Here is a 23,005-nt window from a genome sequence, read left to right as displayed (position 1 = left end):
TTCATTGAATCGCATACAAAGGGTCTGCGAACCCGGCCGACCAGCATGCATCGCTTCTCACTTACTTTTTACTCACCCATCAACTATGCGCTTCGTCGTTAATTTTTTTCTTCTCTCCATTACCCTATGGAATTACGCTGAAATAGGCTGTGGGTATACATCGCCAGCCCCTAAAGACGGGCTGAGTTTAATGAAGTAATGATTTAACGAAATATCGTCCACGCTTGGTGAAACTCAATTTGCGTTGACAACGCTACAACGCGCCAAGTTTCACAGTTTTAGAAGCGTCACTCATCCGGAACGCGATTGCGTCCTCTAATGTAGCCGAGAAAAGATTGGAATTTGCTATTCCAGAAAACAAGACCCTGTCTAGGAAAATACCACTACAGCATTTTATTGGAGCAAAATTTGATTACTGTGTGTTCTGAGAATACTTGAACAAATGGTAAATTGCATAAATTCTGTTCATTGATTTTTCAGGACTTGCAATTTTAGACTTATTATTTTTTCAACATGTCACTTCGTGTTTATTCATGAAAAGGTACTATTTAAAGTATTTATATAATATGTATTATTAAAATTTCGTTTCGTATATTTAATTCTAAAGAAATATATCTTTACTATCTATAGTGTCCCCCCGCCCCCCCATAATCTCACGGGAAATGAAATTATTATACTAATTTTCTGAACTCTCCCTCCCTTTCTTACACAAACTCACTCTCTCACTCTCCCTCTCTCTATCTTTCTGCAATCCTTTCCCCCACTTCCTTTCCATATTTCTTTCCCTACACCAATTTCACGCTTAGATTGGCAAAAATAATTTTCCCCGCAAAGAAACTCATTCTGCTTGCGTATCAAATTGCACTCATTTACTTAAAAGCTTTAGGGAGCAAAAGAGTGTTATTTTCATATGTAACAGGACAGGAACGGAAGCCTAATTTCCCTTCTCCCACATTCTATCGCCAGAGGGAGTATCATTACATATTCCATTTCAAGCTAGATATTAAATGGCCCTTTTCATATTATGCACCCTACAAAGTGACTTAGAATTCTACTCGCCATTTGGTAACAAATTCTTTATAACCAAGACGACATTGTGCGAAAGGAGAGAAAAAAGTACATTCATAAAGTTGCAGAGTCATATTTCAAATATTCAATCTGGAAAGTTTTAAGTATGCCGCCTATTATGTGTGTAGGTCTTCGTCCACTAACATAATGAACATGCTATTCTTAGTGTCCTCGTGTATTTGTGTTAACTGTTAAGGAATAACTATTGCCAATATACATATAGTCGGTTAAATAATAAAAACCTGTTATAAAGAAAATGTGGATAATGTAGTCAAATCTATATTATCGCCTCACTGCATACAGACTTTAAAAGCTAACATATGGCCCGTCGAGTGTCTATGACGAGGATACTTAGAAGATAATAAATGGATTTTATAATGTCATTATTTGACAAGATATTCTTCGCTTTTTGTCAAATCCAGTATCCCCCTAATGCATCCCGAATTAGCATGCTTAGTCCTAAGTGTGTCGTTTGCCGTAATGGCTGGCGTTATAATCATCTTCGTTCTACTTACCATCCCATATTTCTTTCTAATTTTCATACGTTATGTGTAATCTTCTGAGTTTATATCTCTTCTTTTTATGCTCCAAAGCCGCCCCATCAATTCAAGGCCTGCGCTTTAGTTTTGGTAGTAAGAGGAGCACATTCCCATAGCCAAATCAATATCGGGGCTTTCCGAAGGTAATTTGCATGTGTGTATAGTGATACCACCCATACGTGCGTGTGAACATCTCACAAACTGTACGCACAAACTTGTCGAAATGCATGTGGTGCGTAATGGGACGCACACGCATATTACGATGATCATTGTCACCCGAGCTTTATGTAAGATAAATATAGAAAATGAGGACAAGCTAATTACCCCAACTACAAGATATAATTCATTTTTTTCGTAAGAGCTATATATGTATCCCATTATGCCCATTATAGAAACTTTCATTAGATGCAGTATAATCGCAAAAAATGTCAGGTTATGATTATCGTTACAAAAATACAAAAAAGAATTTCATTTGATGTTCACTTGCTAAGATATTAGAAACGGAAAATTGCGGGGAACAGGGCTTAAAGATAACTATTCAGTGAACTAAAGATTAAGATGATACCACAAAAAATAGAATTAAAGAAGAAGCATATTCACCAGCCAAGATTTGGCCAAAATCAATCAATAGAAACAGAGTTTAACAGACTAAATTTTCATTTGTAGTAAATGAGTTAAATGTCCTTCAAAATGTACACTCTTAAAGGACAAGTCCACCCCAACAAAAAATTGATTTGAATAAAAAGAGAAAAATCCAACTATATAGCATAACACTGAAAATTTCATCAAAATCGGATGAAAAATAAGGAAGTTATGACATTTTTAAGTTTCGCTTGATTTCAGAAAACAGTTATATGCACAAAGTTTTATTTTTACCTGAACATGTGGAATTACCCCCGTTCCACATTTTATGGTTCAGTCAAGTTGGTCCTTCTTGTCAAATTTGTAAAATATTGTATAATCCAAAGAATGAAAAACCAAAGAAATAATGAGTGAGGGACATCATCGATTCTTTCATTTGCATGTGACTAAATTGTGCATATCACTATTTTGTGTAAAATTAGCGAAACTTTAAAATGTTTTAACTTTCTTATTTTAGATCCGATTTTGATGAAATTGTCAGCATTATGCTTCTCTGATTTTTATCTATCGATTCAAATCAACATTTCCTGGGGTGGACTTGACCTTTAAAAATGTTGGGCAACATACTGTCCACACAACAATCGGTTAAAACTTTATCCAATTCTGGGTAGTTTTAAATCAATAATGTGTGCTTTGGGTGAAATCTACACAGTATTGGTTGAAAACTTCCCAGAGTTTGATATCATTTTAACCAATTGTTGTGTGGACAGTATGTTGCCCAACATTTAAGAGTGTATGATATCCTCCATCTCATACTAAATATTCCAATTCTGTTTAAAGGAAGGCATTTAAAGATTATGATATTTTGCTTACAATACATTAAAAAATGCATGGAGAGTAACTTCCACCTGATATCCCACAAAAAGGAATCACTAAAGGACAAAGAATCCCTTGCAACAAGTCAGCTTGTATAAAAACAGAAAAATCAAACTAAGGATATAAAGGCTACTTTAAGTTTGAGAACAACTGGACCAAGTATAAGAAAGGTATATGAGCATTTGAATCACCAATTCTATGGTGCTCCTCCCATTGGCAATGCAACAACCTAACCTTTTCCACGGGGGTTTCATTCTCCGTTAAATAATGAACTTGTTGCCGATTTGATGAGCAACGTGCGATCAATTAAACTTAAGTTAAGGAAGACAGGAAGTCCATCTGTAAATGTCTCTTTCTCCGACTTGTTTAGCAGTGTTGGAGATCGTTAATTAGCAAATCAGCTCTCTACATTAAAACACTGTGCGCGAGGATACCTATTGTTCTACCTCTCCAAAGCATTGCAAATTATCACACCCATGACCTTCCTCTGTAGTTCACGCACTTTCCTACCGAACATTGCCCTCGAATCTACGGGAGCCAATGTATCTGAAAGTGAATTACAAATGTATCATTTTTAGAAGGATATTAGTGTCATTAGATATCAATAACTATGTCTGATCGGATTTTGAACGGAAGGGATCAGTTTGTTATTTGCGAAGGGCATGCTATGTCACGTGTTTTCATGTCGGGATTTCGTTTTAATGCATGTAGTCACGGAAATATAATGGATCACTGATGTAATTATACAGCTATGTTTACACTTTCCAAGGCACTATTTGGCACCAATGCTCAAATTAGTTTTTTTCCGTTACCAGGGTTACAAATGGCATTTTACACATTTTAGTATTATGTATTTTTAACGTATCACGTTTTGCAATGTGGGTGTAAACTTGTAGATGCTTTACGAATAAATATATATTTACCTTACTGTAAGAACACTGTGCAAACACATTTTGTTTCATTTTCAAATTGATATTGAATTACTTAGGAATGTCATTAAGTTTTGGTTATAATTGCTATTACGTGAAAATGTTTTTTGCAGCATTTCCTTTTAAAGTATACACTGATTGGGATGGATGAAAAAATGAGTTATATGGACCTAAATATACGAAACGAAATATCATTTAATGAAATCCTGGTGCATATCATTTTGAAAACGTTGACGGGCTTATTTTTAGCCTAAACTATACATAGCTGGTTTCTATATACATTTCAATTGGAAGTGCATGGAAAGTATGATTTTTGAATGGGTGAAAATACACTATTAAAGTAAAAAAGTAATTTAAAGAAGTGTGACTCGAGTGCTTTTAAGGTGCAAAAAGAATGGTAGTGGTAAAAGATGACGATGGCAATGATGGTTGTAGTATCGCCGAAGTGGCTACCATATCGCCGCTGTTACGTTGTTGGTGATGATGATGGAAAGTGTCCTGGTTCATGTAGAAATTAGCTTATTCTTTCCATCTTTTGGAATTATTCTTAGTCTTGTGTCATACATACTGTATTAATTCTCCACCAAAGACTTCAGTGAGAAGAAGTTTTCTTTTATAGGCACCTTGTAGGAAGACTAGTGAGTGGCATGTAAGTACCCATGTAAACGAATCATTTAGATGAAAGTGCCTCGACCTTGTTGGCTCGCGGTAATTCCCGAGATACGAAAAGAGATTGGAGTTTTAAGAAGACGGAAGGGAGAAAAGACAGAGCAATAATGTTCTCTGAAAGCGAGGTGCAATTTACGAAGGTGTGTCAAGGCTTTAATTTGATTTATTTCATCTCTCCCTCTCTGTCTACCCTACCTCTTATCCCTCCTCTTCACCTCTCTCCCCATCTCACCCCCCCCTCATTTTTTGTGGTCTTTCAACACAAGAGCATCTTCTCGATTTGTCTCCTGCTCCAGAGTGGTATTATTTGAGCGTTTTGAGTGAGGGCGAGTGTCTGATTAAAGTGATATAGTGGAATCGGGCTCTTTAAAATGAAGCTCGGCTCCGAGTATGGTAGGTCTAGAAGGAAAGACGTTAATAGGGTTGGGACTCCCTTAGCCACGCATGTAGCACACCTGCGCAATCACCATCCTCTTTACCCTGTGTTGTTGGCTCTCTGTCACTCTCCTCTGAGCTGACTCTTTTCATTAATGTTAAGGTATATAAAGTGGCGCCGCGCACATCTATCTTCTTGGCATGGATGGACGCACGCGTTAATAGCTTATGCTTTCCATTCGATTACAGAATAGATTCATTTCTCCTCCTTCTCCCTCTTAACCTACTTCAATCGTTCTTCAAGGCATTTTCCTCTTTTCTTCTTTTGCCTAATCCCCTACTCTCGACTCTCTAATAAAACTAGGGGTCTTCCTCTTGTTGGAGTCTCGTGGGTAAAGTTTAATATCTGGCGAACAATAATTGCGAGGGACCTGTGAAGTTGTTTCGAAGCTCGGTTTTTGATGAGAGAGGGGAGCGGGTCGTGGGGGAACCTGTACGATTTCCGGATGGTTAACGGAGAGCGGGCTTATATCGTCAAGAATGGTTTAATTGGAAGGTTTGCAAGTAGAGAGAGGAAGGACAAGATGCCGAACTAGATTATATTAAAGATTTGCGCCCCCCTTCTTCCCAAGCATAAAACTCTTCGTTAAGAATTAAAAAAAATCTAGCGTCATATACCACTTTTAGAATTGACGAGACTATTTTCTACCTTATCATCGACCCAAAATAATATTAGTATTTTTACTTTTTTTCTAATTTTTGAAATTTGTCTGAAATGTTCTTTACCTTTCTTAAATTTGTTCGCTTTTCATTCATTTCACTAGTTTTCTTCCTACTTTACTAATAGTATTTCTGCTACTACTGCTACTTCTACATCTCACCTTATACTTGTGCCACTAATACTCTAAAAGCTACTGTCACTACTGCTGCTGCTGCTGCTACTACTACTACTACTACTACTACTACTCTACTACTAATACGTACTACGAGTACTACTACTACTTCTCCTTCTTTTTCTTCTTCTTCTTCTGGCAAAACCCTTAAATGTCCTTGTGAATGTGATTTGTCTCTGTATAGTGTATTTCGCTACCTTTCTAGCACATCCGTATTATGTCCGATATAAGAAGGATTTAAAAAAGTCTTTATACATTGAAACGTTGCTCCACAACTCATGATCCGATTCCATTTTGATTTCTACCATCCACAAATTTTATGGGAAAGACAATATGAAATTGAGTAATACAAATGCACCCTCTGTTTATAAAACTGTCACACAAGCTCTTCGTCAACAAACGAGCTATTTGTAAATGGGGGTTCATCGATCCCCCTACGACAATACTCGACCCTCTTTTATTCCTACGCTCTTTTATCAAAATAACAATATGAAACCTAGTACTTATAACATCTGTTTCCGTCATATCGCTATCAGTACATCGAGGTCGATTCATATCTTGATTTTTAAACGAGAATATCTTCATATTGTGTGCCCGGTTCGGCCTCTTTTATTTCAGATTTACGTGCAATGAATGAAGGTTAACTAGTTGAATTTGTTTTCAAAGTAATATTTGAATAATAAAAATCATTTAGGAAGATTTGTGCTCTGATATTTATTTCATTATTTTTTATTGATATAGGAGAAAAAAGGCGAATGTTGTTGTGCGTGATGTCTTCAATTTGATTGCGTTTTGACACAGTCACATTGTCGAACCGCAGCCACACCGCCGAAAAACCAATACGTTATCATGGTTATATCCAATGAATAACATCGTTCGGTTTGGAGTGGAATTTTTAGGTGTGACTGCACCATAAAGGGTTAACTGAAAAGTGTGAAATGGATCCGGACCGCCTGATGGCGGGAACAGAGGGGGGAAAGAGGAATTCCTTACTCAAAAGGTAAGTGAAGATGGTTGACAAACGATTGATATCATGTTATCTATCATCACCACCGCTATTAACCGGCGTCACTTTATGATGAGTGTTGTAGTTGCTCCCGTTTCGTCAATCGCACGCCGGGCGAGATGTCTATTTACTATACTCAGTAATAGTATTTACATCAAGGCATACCTTAACACAAGGGAGGGAACGATGGCAGGGTGTTTAGACAGGGTACTCAAGGGGTAACCGTGTACCCCTGTGTCTCTACAACTACACTCTCTCTATTTTCCAGAAAAGTACCAGAAAACGGACATTGTTTCAGAGAAGGTGTTCAAGGAGGAATAGTGTGTCTCGTACATGAACATCGATCTTTTTTTACCCATAAACCCTCAACAATTTTAATTAACTTGATGTATAATGAGGTAATGGAAAGTAATCATTTTAATCTATGCGGAGTTCATAATAGAGTTCTAAAATATGAAATGTGGAATTATTGGAAGTGCGTGTATACGTAAGATTTCATTTTGGTCGAAAGAGGGGTGCAGAACCACACCCCCATTAAGGTACAACTTTGCCCCCATTCCTCCAGAGCGCATCGTATGCCCCTAAAGGGTCCGCCGACCACTATTCAATATAGCACGAAATATGAAGGCATCTCTTCGACTCCATTACAGGGCATCTAATTGTTGTTGTAAGTCTATGGTATTATGACAAAGGAGTGAGAGTGGATGGACAGGCGGGACCTAGCCAAACTCGACGTTCCTGCTTTTCCCATAATAGTCCCATCTTTTACCTGGAGGGATGATGCTTGACAAGAAGATCGGTATTATCATGATTACAGAGTGGGGACATGGATGACACATACGAGGGCTAGTGGCTAGGGAACGATCCTCCCCACTTTTTTTCGAGTAATACGTAAGTGACAGAAATAGGATAATAAGAAAGAAAGAAAGAAAGGAAGAAAGGGGTGTTGAAAATAATAAACCAAATTCGTGCAGCTATGTAGGCCTATATTTTTATTTGGAGGGGAAAAAAGAATCACATTTAGGCCGCACATCGCATCTACTTGATGCTACTCCTGGGTGTGATAAGGGATGGCTTGGTGGCCTAATAAAATGATTGCCTTCTTTGAGAAGGATTTTTTGTGTGCATTGTTTGAATATTATCTCCCAATCCCAATCTCGTTTAAATTTCAAAATTTCAACATCAAAGTGATAAGTCAATATTTTCCGTAATGAATTATGGTTGACAAAAACGACAATGCTTACGCAGTTCAGGGAGAAGACACTTATTTTACACTTTATCGCAGTAATGAGAATTTGTTAATAGGTTTCGAAATTTCGTCAGGCAAGTTATAAAAGACCTGATTTTGGTGATTGAATGTGTACTTTCTGATCTGGGGTGTTTAAAAAGAAAGAATTACACGTTGCTTACGAGTGCATGCAGTATTGTACATCGTATTGGTCAGATCGTGATCACGTAACGCGATTGAACGCGTAATCACCAGATATACGACAATCATGCGTTAAAAGTATGTGTACGAACGCGTTACTACAGGTCGCACTTAACTCAGTTTGAAACACCCGAACTGTAATTACGGTTATAATTATAGTCCATTATAATTTTTCTTGCCCGTCAACGCTTCCTGAAGTGGAATAGAATATTTTTGGTTCTGGAGCTGCGTCAGCATTATTTCATGATTTTCTGAATATATTTTTCAATCGTTAAACCAGTCGCTTGAAGTTTAATTGCCTTTTTATTTTAAGCTCTGATGTGGCAGCTTGCGAAACTAAAACGATATCATATACTCTTCTTGTGATCATAAACAGGCGATTATGGACAGGACAGTTCTAATAATATAACTTGCTCCGGGCAGAATTTAGGTTTGACTTTCACCGCTGTTTATTATTGATAACCGAGGAATATCGCATTGTTTCAGACGTGTGGTTAAATAGGTTTTAGTACTTTCGAAGACTTAATGGATTTGTTCTGCAGTGAACTAATTCCCACCTTTTCTTAACGAGTCCTGTTTGTTGCCTAGAGAAGAAGGAAGTCACATGAAGAACGATAAGCTTGATAACTTCATAAATACAGGCATGTATGAAACCTACCTTGCGTTAACCAATTCTCAGCGCGTCACGTAAAAGAGACACATCGAAATCATGCCACAATAAATTACCGTCTCTTGACGATCGGTAAGCGATAACAATGATCTCTTAAACGATAACAATTTTTGCTTCGCGAATCAACACTAGTTGTTAATTGGCTGCACATGTCTTGTGACATAGTCAGGGGGAGAAGGCTGAATGGGATGTCTGTGTTGCTTTCAAACTTGAAAACAAACATATCCTCTTCTTAGGAGTTATTTCAGCGATGAATTGAATATCAAGATTTATTTCGCAATTTTGGATTTGATGTTCAATGTCTTGAAACAAGTTCCTGCATTTATGAATGATGCTTTAGACATTTGAGAAGACGTGATGATATTGTCTTGGAACTAGACTACCCCGTGCAGTGATTCATTCGTCAATTTCGTATCAGATTCACAATATGGACGCGTTGTGACGTCACTAATTGCGTATAATTTGAATTTAACGTCTCGCCTCGACAAAACGGTGCCTTCGGCGACGAAAGTAAGACATTTTGGTCTTGCGTTATCAATTAGTATTGACTAGATTCGTTGGGACAGTTTTAATGGGAAATTCGATTTGAATATTAGGCACTTTCGATATAAACAGGCAGGCTGCAGAATATGGGATGCGGGCGCAAGTAATGGGCAAAATTTCTTCATGGAGATTTTTTTCTTCTTCTTCAACGTCTTCATTTTTCTGCCGAGCATCGGGTGTCTGGCTTGAATCTATAATGTTCATATCACTGATCTAATAAAAGCCTAGTTAGCATTTTACGATGAACGAGGGACTTTGAAATGGGACATGGGAGGGGAAATACATCAAGAAAATTAGCATTCACTCTGCAGGAAGGTTTTTTTTTTACGTTTTGGTTACTATCAAGCAAAAACGTCAAAGACAATTATCACAACCGGCATCTGCGAAATGAAACCAAATTATGCATTTCCATATATTTTTTTTTCTTCATGCTATGTCATTATCTATTACGTGAGACAATAATGGCTCTGTTTCCCCCTGTTAATGATGTCATTATAATTCACATTCATCTTTCTTATGGATCAGAATTTCAAATCAACCTTTTTTTTCAGGAATTCCTTGCCTCTTTACAATGATGCAGTATTTCCCTTTGATTTTTATGCATTTTATAACAATCCTATGATATTTTCAAAAATAAAAATAAATGGGGGCGCTAATGACAGGACGTAATGTATTCGCTTTGACATCAACAGAATGTTACACTCTTAAAACAAATCAGTCAAATTGACCAGACCAGTAGTCAGCTGTGTGCAACTGATATGACAATCACTGATAATCACATTTCTGACATATATTCTAGTCAGAAATAACTAGTAAATGTTCTAGTAAATACGACTAGAAAATTGTCAAATATGACTTTAAAAACAGTTGCACCGAGCTGACCCTTTTAACTAGTAATTTTTACTGATTTGTTGTTAAGAGTATAAAATTGCTCTATTAGATAGAATTATCATGATTATGCTATAAGATAATCCCAATGCGTGCAGACCTTGTCATTAGAATGATTCCTAAGATAAACCTTGTTCATTTTTACGAGTGTTGATTGATGTTGATCGTTTTGAACAGATTAAGGAAATATTACTACGAAAGAGAAATTAGTGTATGGGTGTTTTTGTGATTTTTTTTTAAAAAGGAAAATGTAATATATCATAAGAATTAAAGCCTTTTTGGAAAAGATGTGAGAACTAACGTAGGCATGACAAACATAACATGGACGGATAAATAACGAAGGACTAAAAGAAGTACAAAGGAAGAATTTTAGATGCCACGATACTCGAGATGAAACCATTAAGAGTACACTTGACAGAAAAACCAGCATCTGCCAAACCTCAATCGATTTCTTCCCATCTCCTTTCACTCTCTTTGACTCTTTCTGTCTCTATATGTCCCTCTCTTCCACACCTTTATATGCCTTTAATACATCTATTTTTCCAACATCCTTTATTTCCTCTGGCGACGACTCCCACCCCCCCCCCCCCGTCTCATTCTTTCTCTCTCTTTCTCTCTTTGTTGATCCTTTTCCCTCTATTTGATTTTTGTGTCTTTCACCACTTTTTCCAATCCTTTTCCTCAATCCTCTTCTCTCTCTCTCTCTCTCTGTCACTCTCTCGTTCTTTCCCTCTCTCTCTACGACTGTCTTTTCCCACCTCACGACCACCTCCTCAATTGCTGTTGACAGCCATGATCTCAACTAGAAATCCTAACACTTTTCTCCCATCATTGCGGTCCAACTGTGTTCCATAAAGATTTTTCACCTGTTCCATCCGGCCCGTTGATTCTCCCATTCTCATTTTTGCAATCTTCCTCTCAGCGCACTCACCGTTTTCTTTTCTATTCTTAAGGTTCTGCACTCACAACATTTTCCCTATGATGATGCATTTCCCTCTTTTTTTCCACAAAAACATAACAATTGCACCCCTGGGCACGAAGCCGCCGCGCGATCTCGTTCTTGTCATAACGCTCTGTCTCGAATAATTGTCCCGCGAGGAAAAGCAGCGCGGGCCATTAGCCCCTCCGCACGGGCGGCTATGCAGTGTCGACTCGTCCATGCGCGCGTAATACGCGGGTGATGGTGCGCGCAGTGATGAGCACGGCAAGCAAGTATGTATCACCCGCAGTGCCTTTAAGGCAACAAACCGTGACAGCATTGCAAATGTTGCTACTCTAACTTTACTGTCATCATCTTAATTTCTCGCCCCTCCTCCCACTTATCCTTTTTTCTTCTTCTGTTTCTGCTTGCTTGGATTTCCATTTACATTCATCGACTTGCTTCTAGAGTGACATTGATTCACCCTTTGGTGAAAGGTGTCGGGGAAATTGCACCTGCGCATGTGGGTCTTGGAAAGATAACTGTTTTATTTATTCCACAATGTACACTTGACAGCTAGGATGGTGTTCCACAATAGGAAGGAAAAAAAAGAAAAAAAAATAGAGGGAAACTTTATAAGAGCGGGTCAAGAGTAAAGTTTCCTAAGGCAGTTTTTCCAATAGATCATTTTACTTCTGCTGTCATCATTTTATGTCTGTATTCAGGGAAGTTGGCAGTGTTTCCCAACATCTGTAAACTGTAACATCAGTCATCACTTGATCGTGAGGATTCACTTCATTTTATAAATGCTAGATAATAGACTATTACCTTTTCTCGGGTCGAATAATTTTTCTTTAAAAACTAGCATGCACAATTTTATATTTTTTCACTTTAAAAATCATAGTGACATATTGTACAATGTGTAATTTCTTATTTTTTAACGGTTTGCCCCCTTTCTCGATATCCCATCAGTCGTACTTTCAAAGTGTTATTCAATCAGATCCGACGAGGTGACTTCTCTTCGTACCCTTCTTGTTCTACAGAAGAACAGCAAACGTTATTTCAAAGTAAATCAATTTCTCTATCTTCTGTGATCAGGTGAACGGTGTACATACTTAACCCCAGATAACTGATACTTTCTTTGCGTTAGACATGCCAGATAAGGACTTGGAATGAAACGGGGAGTGAAGATGTAGCTCTCGTGTTTCTTTAGACGCTCCGTGAAATCTTAGCCAATGTGATTTAACGTTGAGGGTGTGCTACCAAGTCGATGGGCACAACTGATGAGAACGCAAGACCCCATTGCCCATTGGAACCTGGTGGTCCATGTACAAAGCCTGTGGGAATTAGAGAACCCAGTAGTCAGCAGAGTAAGATGTTCATGTAGCGCATCTTAGAGAAGGATTCGTAAGTTCATGATGTGTTATCTTCTTTGCCGTGTTTGCATGGAAGATGATCATCTTGGTCTCACGACGTAACTGCCATTAATCAACAAGTATTTGGGTCTATTTCATAAAGACTCACGACTATCATCATGGTAAATTTGCCATTATTGTAACTACCATGGACAGATGAATACCTTGATTATCATTGCTTGCCCTGTTTCCATGTTAACTCCCTTAACGGCAATCTTAGCACAAAATTGCAAGCACTAGGTCTCTGATGTCCGAAAGCAAATTTTGTCTTCTGCTTGAATCGACTATCTTTTGAAGTACTAGAGCAATTTTTTTCCGGGACCCAACTGTACTGCTTTCTTTGGCATGTTTGGGCACAATATCCAAATCTTGGAGATGCGAAAAATTGGGTGAGTTTGGATGTCATTTTCGTTTTGCTTTCTTGTTTAACATGATGAAGAAGAGACATTAACGTGAGAATTCCGATTTACAAATGAATAGTGGCTTCTCTTGGTGGTATTACCTTCGCGTGAAATTTGGTTCACGTGTGAGGCTCAGGGATGACAAACTCGTTTATCTGCATTTTCTGTTTTTGTGGCGACATTTCACGAGCATGAGGAGTGGCAGTGAAGATAGGGAACGTGTCTTTTTCTGTCATCCTGCGGTGAATACGTCCGATTACCGTCAAACTCGTTGGAAAGCATCAGTCGTCATGGTCGCAGAGAAGTCGGCTGATCGAAATGGACCATCAGTGTTGGTCAGGTTTCCAGTAAATCACCGCAACTTGACTTCTCTTGAACTCGATTTGTCCAAACTTCACTCAGATTAGCCCGATAAACCAGGGCGAGAAGAGGAGCAGATCAAAATGTGTCTTCGCAGTGCAAACCCGACACTGTCAGGGCTATCCTTGAGGCAAACCGAACTCTCTCCTAGGTTCTGTTTCTTACGTTGTTATTTGAGCACCCTCCCTTTCACGTCAATCCTGATAGAATTTTTTTCTGAATTTTCCGGAAGTAGCAATACATGTTAGGGCATTTCCTCTTCGATTTCCTCTTTGCACTGATGATCAAGAAAGGAGATTTTTGTAAAGATTGTTTTGAATGGACAATGAAAGAAAATTTGATATTGAAGCTCAAGTGGTTTGCTTGTCATTCCCATTATAATCTAAATATAAATTGTTCTCTGTAATTAGTATCTAAAGTGTACTCATACTCTGCTGACTACGATAGTCGGAAAAAAAAAAGCGCAGCATATAATTATCAGTAGATAATTACCTTTAACCGATTGTCTGCATGATCAGCTTGGGAAAATATCATGTGCTGTTATTTTGCTTTAAGATGAAACGAAGTTGAGCATATACTGAATAAAAGTATGTTATCATTTCGTAATTTGAGAAGAATACACAGAGTGGAGTACTTTTGAAAGCCTCATGTTCGTCTACAACTAAACGGTTCTGATAACCGATTTCCGACATTTTGACTACTCAGGACTTCAGCGATTATACGAAACCCCTCTTGGATTTATTGCCTAAGCGAAAAGAAAAACAGAAAATATCATTTGGTCTAGTTCGAAAATAAATCTTTATCTGCATGTCCTAAGAAAGCAGTGTTATGGATGGGAGGGAAGTGCGATAATCAAGACTTCTCTTCTTTTGCCTTCACCAAACAGAGATATCAATCCAACACTTATTATTCTAAAATTAGATAAGTAGGACTAGTTTTGATTCGGTAGATTGCACGGAAGCTAAGTAGGGTAATAATTGTCAGGGGCTATGCACTTCATATTGCAGGTTAAAAGGAAGTAATCGAGGTTGGAATTACCGAATTGAAAGTACGTCATTGATGTCGATTTTATTGTCAGAACTAAAATAACGAAAAGGTCACAATTACTTGAAGGGAAGAGCCTAGGCCTCCAAACGACCAGTTGGTTGCGAGTGATTGGTTACGAACTGACGAGAAAAAATGTAATTAGGGTGGATTATAATCGTACAAAGAGATCATAACGTCAATTAAGATGTAATGGATAATCTCTCATGAGTCGCCCAGTTTTATGTAGACTGTCTTCGAAGTAGATGGGAGAACATAGCGACCTCTTTTTCTTTATATTTCTTTAGAGCTATGTGGCGCCGGTGTTTTCCTGTTAACGATAGCAAACTCTTACACTGTAAAGGGAAAACATGATTTGGAAGGCACGCGACACCATTTAACTCACTATACCCGGGAGCAATATACTGATTTTCTTTTACTTATTTGCTTGCTTTCTTTACCACTGAGCATGGATGCTACCCGTTTCTTTTTCCTTTTTTTCGTGTGCCTCTTTTCTGTCTAAAGTATTCAAAATTACTGCGAGTGAACTGTATAGGTGATTGAGGGTAGGCAGCTGAAGTTAGCGACAAAATTATCGCGGCGTACTTCCCCTTCATCTGTTGCTCCTAGAACCTATGTATAAGGCTGGTGTGCACGCTTTGCAATCGATTTTGTCCCCTAAGGGCCACCATACATTTCAATTTGAAGGTGTCGCGTCGTTGTCAGACGAGCGGGTGCTATCATTAGAGAGCTGCTTTATCAACCCCATGTTGGGCAGGCGAGCTCATAACCGAGCAACCCCTTGGTTAAAATATCTCTATTTATTCGTCCTGTCAATCGTCTATTGTTGCAGACAGCTTACATTGGTCCGTGACAGAAATGGGCAGCAAACACCCGTCTGTTTTTTCCTCTTTTTCACCCATCAAATTTTTGTTTTCATGGAAACAGGAAAGAATGTGATGAGAGGAGAAATCAAAAAGAAAATGTTGAAAAATTTATTCCTCTCCTCTCAAGAATCGCTATCACCTAGCATGCGAATGCTTACATGGTATTACTCTCTTAGATAAACGATAAGTTGAATAGTGAAGATTACCCCCCCCCCCGTCTCCCCTCTCCGCCTCTGTCCCCCTCTCTCCTCAGGGAAGTACGAGAGACCTCATTTATCTTAATCCAATTTTTTTTAAGTTTTCCATGATCCATCGCAAACTTGCAACGAAATGATGAGAGAGTATTTCCTTTTAATTCTCCTTCCACAATTACTATGGCAACGCAGCTGCTTCGAAAGCGCGGGTATATTAGCTTCGTGAAGGCGGAATGGGCTGAAATTGGCGCACGCCGCTTTTCAGAAATGAAACCATTACGCCAAATAAAGGTTTCAAAAATTTAGCGTTTTAATCATCGTAATTTCCACTAATGGCTTAGGGACTGGGGATGTCGTTGTGTCGATATCACTAATATAGAATGGCGCAAACAGCAAAATAGAAATGGAAGCGAGATGACGATGGTTGTTTTGGGGGTGTCCGCCAAATCCTGAAGAATACTTAAGTGATTTATTCTGGATGATAGTAATGTCAAATCGTGCTATTTTCTTGAACTTGAGCTGTGCTTCTTAAAAAGCTTTCAAATAGTCTCTCGTGTCACGAACATGTCTCGCAAGGAAGTGATATCCCATTATTGCCGTGGTTATCGCATTATGATGACTGCCATGAATAAATTCAATATGGAAGCTGATTTTACTCCGGAATATTCCTTTTGAGGAGGAAGAAGCTTTCTGTCAAATTAAATCTCCCTCACTTCTCCTCCTCTCAAATTTCCATCTCTTTTCTGCGTCTTCTTACATTCTGCTTATTTCCACCTCAACTTCCATTTATTTTTGTTCCCTTTCTCTCGCCCTTGCTCTACCTCTATTTCTCTTTACCTCTCTTCGACTATTTTTCTTTCAATTCTCCCTTGATCTCTTTCGCTACCTCTCTCTTCGTCATTCTTTCAAGCCATATATTTCCTTTCGTATCCATCCCCCTTTCTTTTCATTTTCTTTTTCAATATCATTATCGTCAAGTTCGTCACTCTCTTGTTGCTCTAGATTCCTTACCTTATCTCGATCTCAAACATGTAACCATCCTTTTTTTCAATTTATACAGAAGTATAAACACCTCCCAAATCCTTTGTAAATTACTGCAGGGCGGTTTCATAAATCTCTTCGTAAAATTACCCTCATCTCTACCTGTCTACGAATGACTGGTTCATGTAATGCCACTATTGAGTTGAAAGTTTTTTATGCCATAATTGCAAACTATGACTTTTTTATTCTAATGATTTTGATTATGTGAATGCAGAAACCATACTCTGCCCTAAAAACTAAGTATTTTCGTCACAATCACTTTACCTACAGCCAAGATTAGATTTTGTGTGGGGGGGGGGGTAGCAGAACTATTTATCAGCCTATATCAACTTCATTCGTTGGTGCGACCTGCGCACACATTAGCTTGCTATATCCAGTTGTTTGTAAGTTTGTTCGTAACTTGAAGAAAAAAAACAGTTTCATGAAACTATCTTCAGATGAGCTTCTTATCCTCTCATACAGCACCTTAAATCGGCCTCATTTTACTTGATCCAGGGCATTAACATGATTAAGCTGTAATTTCGTCCCATGTATCCGCATCTCAATTCCTTCTAAAAGAAAAGTCCATGAATATAATGAATACATAATTCAGAACAACAATAATTATTTTCATATAATTGTCTGTGGCTCGTTATCCCCCCAAATCTAAACATTGATTGAAAATTCCAACCCTAATTGCCCTTGAATAAAAGGAAGTTTTCTTTTTCTTCTTATTTTTGTTTCTTCGTATTATTTGTATTTCTTCGGTTAGAAGAAGTATATGTTATAATATCATGCATCACAAGGGAAAGGTCTGGTCGGATTCGAACTTGTTATTCCTACGAACTTTTAGTGGCCGGGGTTGTGGTATGAAAGCTATATGTCACATCATCGAATTTTCCTCCGGTTTTCGTGAAGAGGGGGCTATTATCTAAAGAGAGATGCCATTTAATCGATCGGGAACCGATTTAGATTTAGATTACCAGGCGTTTTCTGGATGATAGCTGGGGACATATTGATCAGATAAGTGACAAAGTGCGCTCATGGACTCTGATCTGATAATTTGAAGAGAGTATTTCTCTCTTTAAAAAAAAGAAAAAAAAAACGCTCGACCTTTTCATCTCGTCACCCTTCTTTCTCATGTCATATTACATCCCGTCACTTTTCTCATTTTATCTCATCCCCCTCCCCTCTCACCCTCTTTCTTTCTCTCTCCCCCCCCCCTCTCTCTCTCACTCTCCCTGTCTATCTCTCTCTCTCTATTTTTCTGACACTCGCCCCACATTCTCTATCTTTTTCTTTGAATCGCCTTGTTTCACCCCCACCTTTAATTAAAACCTTTTAAATAGGCATGATATTATAAGAGGGTTGAATTAGACAGATCTCAAAAGTGGATAAGCTGATAAGTATTTAGAGCAAAAAATGTATATAACACTGAAATAATTAAGAACTGATACACTATAAACGCCCATTTACATTCTAATAAGGGTTTAAGACGATTTTACAGGAGATCTTTACTATATAGCGTTGGGAAGTGTGTACAATTTCCAGATATAGAGGAAGGCGAGGAGATGTATGTAAAACTTATCACCGAAAATGATACATGACTGTGATAGACACAGCGCATTTCAAGACGTCTACAAGTAGTAGATCCGTACTAAACATGCTAAAGGCGATACATTTTTTTATTTACGGTTTTCTTTTTTATGAATTTCAAGTGTCATTGAAAAAAATGATAAAAGCTGTTGACAATCTTTACTGCAAGCTATTGTCGAGGGTATTTCTCCTTTGAGTCGCTGGGTCGTCCGCGTCTGGATCACTTTCAGTTAATTTGAACTTTTTTTTTACTGCTCCATTGCCTGATATTATCATGATTATGTTTCGTTTTGTCAGTTCGCATTTGAATTTATCACCTCGTCACAAAGAACCATTTAGGCCTGTGTTTTATCCGGTGTGAATGTTCAAGTGTCAAAGGCTTTCTCAACACATTTTACATGTTTTACCAATCATTCCGCTCGCGTTTAACTTTATGGTCCCATTCATACCTTTTTGTTTGTCTCCGACTCTCTGTGCAGATTTCGATGTCGAGATCGTATTCCGATGTTTCTTTTTGTTCGTCGCTGATGAATTGCTCGTTCGATGAATGGATACAAACGTGGTAAAATGAACACGTTGTAATGTTTCATATTGTTTACAGTGCTTTCGTAGATTGGTGGGAAGTTTCGACCACTGCCATTGGTGTTGCTACCAGGTTGTTAGCGGTAGAATGGCGGGGGAGGTCGCGGCATAATGGTGATGAGTTGTCGATACCCTTAGCACCTCTCCCTTTCAGCTTTTATGTTCGATGCTTTTCAGCTAAAATAAACACCTTTTATTTCATGTTTTCTCTCTTATTTCGTCTCTTTCACTCCCTTTCACCATCTTCCTAGATTTCCTGTGGACATATGTCTTGTTTTTATCCTATCGCAAATCTGCAGATGTAACAGTTGCTCTTTCTTTTGATAGGGCGCCGCTCAATTTGAAAGTGATAAGGCCTTTAAAAACATTATCTTACTTTGGATCTATCTTCGTGAAACAATAACACACATTCACTTTCATTTCGAGAGAGACGAGAGAGATAGAGGGAGCAGTGAACTTTCTATTCTCCTCTTCATAATGCCAAGAGTATAAACACTGTTGATTTGGCTGTGATTTTGTTTTACTTTCAAATTTATGGGGAAAAACAGGAAATCAGCTTTGATTCAAACATGTTTTTGCTCGGGTTTCGGCGTCGAACTAATACGGTAGTTATTTTTGTGGTATTATATTCAAATCATAAATATTACTTTAAACATGTTAATAGAACCTGTTGCAATCTTTTTACCGATTATTCGAGTTACGGGTACGAAAGTATATCCGAATGCGAATTTTCCCCCTAACTATATCTGTCGCTAGGTGGGTCAAACATGTTAGTTTGCTCAGCCCTACATCATGCGGTGTTACTTTTCATATCTTCCAACAATTTTGTATTTGTATTCTCTGCTGTATTATGTTTAGTAAACTTTTCAAATTTTACAAGGTTGGCGCCATACCGGGCAAGGGAGCAAATGACTCCATGGTTACCAAGCGATCAACAAAATATAAGAAATGGATCAAATATAAAGTCAGAATAAGGAGAGAGTATGGAATAGTATTGGTTTAATGGTAACTCTTTTTTATTTTAAGAAATCAAAATCTCAAATCTAGTGAGAGTTTCGGCAACTTTGCCCAGTCCATCAAAATACACTGGCACCTCTCGCCGCTGCCTCTTCTTTTTGTTCATATATCAGTTGATATCTCGTTATTGAACTACAATGCAATGAACCCAGTCTGCAAACACTGCTTGTTGCTAGGCCTGGCAACACCCGGTGAAGATCAATCACTTCAAACAAAAGAGATGTATTTTTGTAATTTGAACAAAGTATCTCAACGCATCCGTTACTCTTTTGTCTTTGTTCTGTGAAGTTATTGACCTATTTTATGTCGGACCGATCACATGATAAGTAATAGAACTTGCTCCATTACTCTTCTCCTGTAATCAAGCCATGACTCGAGTCACATACCAGTGACTCGAGCAGTATTCCAAGACTCTTTCCCATAGACATCTGGACAGTGACTCGACTGACTCGACTCAACAAACTCTAAAAGAGTCTCAACTCGACCAAAAATTGAGTGACTCGTTACAACCCTACTGTAGACCTAAGATGTTTTATCCTTTGCTCGTGATGTATTGATTAATACTTATTCTTGTTTTCTCTTTCTATATTTTATTTTTCTTTGCAGACTATTTGGTACAAGCGGAGCATGTACAGCGTGTGGGCAACAGATCCCTGCTAACGAACTCGTGATGAGGTCTCAAAACCGGGTCTATCACCTCAAGTGCTTTGCCTGTAGCTCATGCCACATACAACTGCATACTGGGGATCGGTACACGCTAGTCAACGGCAGTATCGTCTGTGAGAACGACCACAGCAAGCTCTGCAAGTCAGCGGCGCATCACGCCATGGCCTCCAGCCACGCCCCCGGCCTGAGACCGGGTAATAGAGTAGGCACATAACCATCTCTGACTCATTGATATCGCGTTCTAAAGTGTATCCAAATCTGTTTTGCTCGCCCTTTTTTATCAGAATAAACATCATTCTTTAGTAACTGTATCAATTTTTTTTTTTTTTTTGGGGGGGGGGGGCTCAAATGTTCCATTCAACTAATGCTTAGGATAAATTCAAATATGAACATTTCTGGCGATAGTTCATAGGCCTAATGATTGATAACTTGATAACAGCCACAAAATTTGGATACAATTTAGAATGCTCTTACTATAATTGGTCTTAATTTGTACTTCTGTCAGTAATCCTTAGTGGATAATTTTGCATGGAATTAAAACAATAAAATAAAGTAATGGCAATGTAGGTTCTTGTTTAATTTACAAGATCGGGGAATATACTGTTGGGTCAATAGCTCTGAAAATGTTGAAGGAGATGTAAATGTGGTGGCGATTTGAGTTAGGTAATAAAGGATCCGCATGATTTGGGATTGTTCATTGGTAGGGCCGTTATCCGTCATTAAGAGCTTCGGATAATTTGCATTGGAAACCAAGATGAGACAGAAATAAACACTTTCATTTGTTTGGGCTTGGATGACTTTTCATGGCTTTGCTAGGTTCCTATCATCCTTCACATTTTAGTAGGCAAGCTTTCATCCACTTACTCATGCCCAATGGACTTTAACAATAGAAATGGCGCACAGTCACGATGGAGGCCACTTACTCGCTGCGCTTCTTAAGACCTCTGCTTTTAACTGCTTAAAGCCATGTTGGAAAAGATGTCGGTTGATGGACATTATATGCTAATTAGATTTTAGGGGCTTGAAAATAAAGCGAAGGCATGATGTTTATTGCTATTATCAAGACCCGTCTGATGACTGTCTTAATCGCTTCATTTCCCGCTCATCATAATTGCCAACACAATCCAAAAAAAAAGCAAACCACTTGCCATGCTTACAAGGAGGAAACATAACTGGGGAGAGATATTCCCCGTGGCGGTTGAGCTCATAAGGCTTGTAGCTGTCAGCCGAAGTTCCCCGAGGCATTACCATTACAACCCCGCTGCCAATCTTTGGCGCAAATCCTCCTTCAGCCGTATACATTTTGAGCGCGCCTTTTCTCTCATTGCGTTTTTGTTAAGACGAGCACTTCTCCTCTCCGCATAAAGATGGAACGGGATTGTAATACCGGAAGGTTTATGCCAGAGTTAAAAGCCCTCTTTTCCTAGGGATGGGATGGGCGAGTGAAGGGGGTTGGAGACCTCGATGGCCACTACTACCCAATCTTCTTTTCGAAATCTGATACTCCTCTCTAACATACACTCTTCCTATCGGATCCTCAGATGTCAAATTAAACAAGAAGTTGGAAAGCATTTTCCGTTATCCCTGAAAGCTTGACGAGAGCGGGCTGTACATGCACGCCTTAAAATACAATTTACCCTCCAGACATACTTATTTTTGCCGACTGCCATAACAGCAAAAACGCTAAGACAATCCAAGGTACTCTCCCATTTTGGGGGAGAGATCACAGACCGAGCATCGACCCTTATTATCTCATCATCTTTGGTTGTCATGGGAACGGCTAGCTATTAGTCAGCCAGTTTTGTTTCAGATTTGGAGAGGTATGTCAACTTGTTACAGGAATATGGGTCTTCAAATATTTGAAGCCGGTTCTATGTATTTCAGTCATTTGTATGGGCTCGTCAAGTGGAGATATCCTCCGATATTGTTGAATGAAGAATGGTTTGTCGAACTTCAATACTCCAGGGCCTAGTCTTACAAAGAGTTACGATTGATCCAATCAATCGCAACCATGGAAAGTCAGCAAAGTCGACATCTAAAATGCATGTTTGTTCAAAAAAAAATTTGATATGAATGTATATCCATAAATTCATTGATTTCTTGACAATTTGGTGTGTTCTCCTTTGTTTAAAAAGGACATTGTGCAAATTTCCTGCAGAAAAATTATGACACTGATGGATTTCCAGAGTTACAATTGATTGGATCAATCGTAACTCTTTGTAAAACGGGGCCCAGGGGTTTCATTTGGAATGTGGTGATCCTGGATGGTCGTCAATTCCTCTCTTGAAATAAAAAATGAATGTCCATTTCTACCTTAAATATTCGCTGTGTAACAGCCGAAGATTGTCTTGAGCTGAACAGATTCCACATCTTTAAATGAATTGTAGAGAGAAACTGGCCGAAATGGTTGCAAACGTCGTTTAGTTTTTCAACAGTATGAATTCACAATACACGGTTT

The 23,005-nt window shown here is 38.5% G+C and overlaps 1 protein-coding gene across 1 annotated transcript in view; it reads left to right on the top strand.

Annotated features, from left to right (window-relative positions):
* Positions 1-20,761, top strand: part of LOC129277248 (LIM domain transcription factor LMO4.1-like) — a 34,889-nt gene extending 14,128 nt beyond the window's left edge. The window contains exon 2 of the mRNA XM_054913452.2: positions 20,488-20,761. Coding sequence (XP_054769427.1) covers positions 20,488-20,761 — 274 coding nt within the window. The remainder of the gene's footprint in view (positions 1-20,487) is intronic.
* The last annotated feature ends 2,244 nt before the right edge of the window (positions 20,762-23,005 follow it).

This window comes from Lytechinus pictus, chromosome 15 (genome assembly GCF_037042905.1).
Source record: "Lytechinus pictus isolate F3 Inbred chromosome 15, Lp3.0, whole genome shotgun sequence".
In the NCBI taxonomy this organism is placed as follows: domain Eukaryota; kingdom Metazoa; phylum Echinodermata; class Echinoidea; order Temnopleuroida; family Toxopneustidae; genus Lytechinus; species Lytechinus pictus.
Note: the sequence above shows the minus strand (reverse complement) of the source record. Positions and strands in the feature narration are given on the sequence as shown.